Raw genomic sequence first — 2,715 nt, 5'->3', positions numbered from 1 at the left:
ATGGGGGAATCAGAACTATCTCTTTCTTCTTTATCGGGGTTTCCTTCTCTTGGTGAGGCGAAGGGCCCTCCCGCTCCCCCTCCCGTACCTGCGGGTGCCTGGGGCCTGCGAGCAGCAGCAGCAAAAGTTGCTGCAGCAGCAGCAGCAGCAGCAGCTCGTTCCTTTGACAACGATACCACAGACAAGGACACCTCTAAGCATGCAGCAGAAGGTTCTTCGTCTTCTGTGGGAGAGTGCTTGAAGAGGATCGAAGGAGACACATCGAACGCAGCAACAAGCAACAAAGCAGCAAGCTGTTCCAATCCTTCTCCACCTGCTCCAAGTCCTAAGAGCCCTTCAACTTGTGCAGAAGGTCCTCCGCTGCCTGAAGGAGACAGCAGCAGGAGCGACAAGACTGGGGATCCACAGCAGCAGCAGCCGCAGGAGCCGCAGCAGCAGCAGCAGCAGCAGCAGCGGCCGGAGGAGAGGATTGAGGGTGGGGTTGTTGTTAGTGGAAGCTCTCGGGATTCATGCAGCAGCGTGGAGTTGAATGACGTGGAGGAGAAGAGGGAAGTGGAGGTGTGTAGTTTAGAAGGAGAGGATGGGGATCGGGATCGGGATCGGGATCGTGGGGTGGATGGGGGATCGAGTGTGGGGTGTGGTTCAGGTGTATGTTGCATAGGAAATGAGATAGGTGGTGATGATAAGGAGAGCACAGAGGCATCGTTGAGAGATTTTTTCTCTCCTTTATCTCGAGAACAGCTGTTAGATTTATTATCTTGGGCAGCTTTAAGAGACCGTCAGGTGTATCTACGGTGTGTAGAGAGAGTGCATGCTTCTCCTTCTTCACGAAGATTGATGGTTAGAAACATACCTTTCTGTACAACAGATGAGAGCTTTAGGGCTTTCTTTCTGTCTTTTGGCGGAGTAGAAGATGCCTTAATTGTGAGAGAGAGAGACGGTCAGAGTAGAGGATACGGGTTTGTTACCTTCTCAAGCTCTGAAGGAGTAAGTAAATGCTTTTTTGCGTGCCCCCTTATTCTTGAAGGGAGACAGCTTCATATAAAGCTAGCTGCAAATGCTCTACCTTCTCGACAACAGACGAAGCTGTTTGTAAGGAATCTTCATGAGAATACAACAGCAGAGACCCTTAAACAAGCATTTTCTTGCTTTGGTGTTCTAGAGGAGTGCGTTGTTGTTCGTGATGCTGAGGGGCGCAGCAAAGGATACGGTTTTCTTAACTTCTCCTCGCCTCTTGAGGCTTTTAAAGCTGTTCAGATGAGTGAAAGGATTATTGATGGTAGAGTTGTCTTTGTTCATTTCGCTGCTTCTTCTCCTTCAAGAGGTGGAGGGGCTTCCAACAATGCAGCAGCAGCAGCAACAGCAGCAGCAGCAGCAGCAGGAGGAACAACAGCAGCAGCTACTGCTCAGACTGCTGCTGCTTCTGCTGCTGCTGCTGCTGCTGCAGCACATGGGGGGCATAGGGCCTCCTCTGCTTCTTCATCAGCACATGAAGAGACTTTGACTCAACAAAGAGGAGGGGGAGGTGGTGGTGCAGGGGGCCCCCCTCCTCCAGGGGGGCCCCCACCTGCTGGGGGCCCCCTCTCTCATCAGCACCCCCATACACACAAGCCTCATACACCCCACTACCACAGGAGAGCGCCTCTGCTAGGGGGGCCCCCCTCAGAGGCTCCTGTACGTGGGGGCCCCCCAGGGAGTGCGGCTGGTGCAGCAAACCTCAGCTGGGGGGCCCACAGTGGGGGCCCCCACCGCTCTCCTGTGCGCTCAATACCCAGCGGATGGGAGGGGGCCCCCCCTTCTGCAGCTCCTCGGTATGAGCCTCGTTCGCGGCATAGGAGACATGCTGCTGAGCATAGTAGGGGCCCCTTAGGTGGGGGCCCCCTTATAGGGGGGCCCCCAGTTTCTCAGGGGCGTATAGGTGGGGGAGGACGATGTTTAGGGGGTGTGGGGTCTTCTGAAGGTATGGTGTATGGGGAGAGTGCATTTAGAGACATCTATGGGTTCTCTTTGTCTCCTTTTCCTTTTATCCCTCTGCCGTCTCCTTCTATGCAATTAACAGATATAGAGACATCTCTATCTGCTGCAGCATACGCTCAGCTTGTCTCATTTCCTTTGGGGCCCTTTATGCCTCTCCCCCCCGACGCCCGGCAGCCGTATGGCTCCCATACTATCACTAAGTAAACTGCTGCTGCTGCTGCTGCAGCTGCTAGTGGTGCAGCAGCAGCGGGTGCGGGAGTCGGCTGCTTTCTGCTTCTGCTGTAGCAGCTGCAGCAGAAGCAGCGTTTGGGAGCTTCTTTGTAGCAGCAGGAAATGCAGCAGCAGAAAAAAGTGCAGCAGCAACAGCAGCAGGAACTGCACAGACGTCGCATACCCTTTACGCGGCCTTGGTGTCCCTTCTGCTGCTGCTGCTGCTGCTGCTGTTGCTGCTGTTGCTGCTGCCTTTTGATTGGGTAGTCTTCATGACGAAGGCTACGAATAAACCCCACACTTCTTTTTGCATCCGCTAGCAAATTAGACGTGGGTAAAATAAACAAAGACAAAAGGAGACAGAAATAAACAGAGACGCAGAATAGGAGACAGAAAAAGCAGAGAGGAGACAGAAAAAGCGGAGAGGAGACAGGAAGAGAGAAAGGAGACAGAAATAAACAGAGAAGGGAGACATAAATAAACAGCGAAAGGAGACAGAAATAAACATAGAGAAGAAGAGACAGATCT

General features: G+C 53.1%; 1 protein-coding gene across 1 annotated transcript; it reads left to right on the top strand.

Moving 5' to 3' along the window:
- EAH_00021300 (hypothetical protein, conserved) lies at nucleotides 1-2,181 on the top strand (the record flags this gene model as incomplete). Its single annotated transcript, XM_013397068.1, has 1 exon — nucleotides 1-2,181. The coding sequence occupies one exon, from the start codon at nucleotides 1-3 to the stop codon at nucleotides 2,179-2,181; it is 2,181 nt and encodes a 726-aa protein (XP_013252522.1).
- Between the last annotated feature and the right edge of the window lie 534 nt (nucleotides 2,182-2,715).

The sequence above is a fragment of the Eimeria acervulina genome, genomic scaffold (genome assembly GCF_000499425.1).
Source record: "Eimeria acervulina Houghton genomic scaffold, Eah_scaff152, whole genome shotgun sequence".
Taxonomy (NCBI): domain Eukaryota; phylum Apicomplexa; class Conoidasida; order Eucoccidiorida; family Eimeriidae; genus Eimeria; species Eimeria acervulina.
The sequence above is the reverse complement of the archived record's forward strand: the minus strand, read 5'-3'. Positions and strand labels throughout refer to the sequence as shown.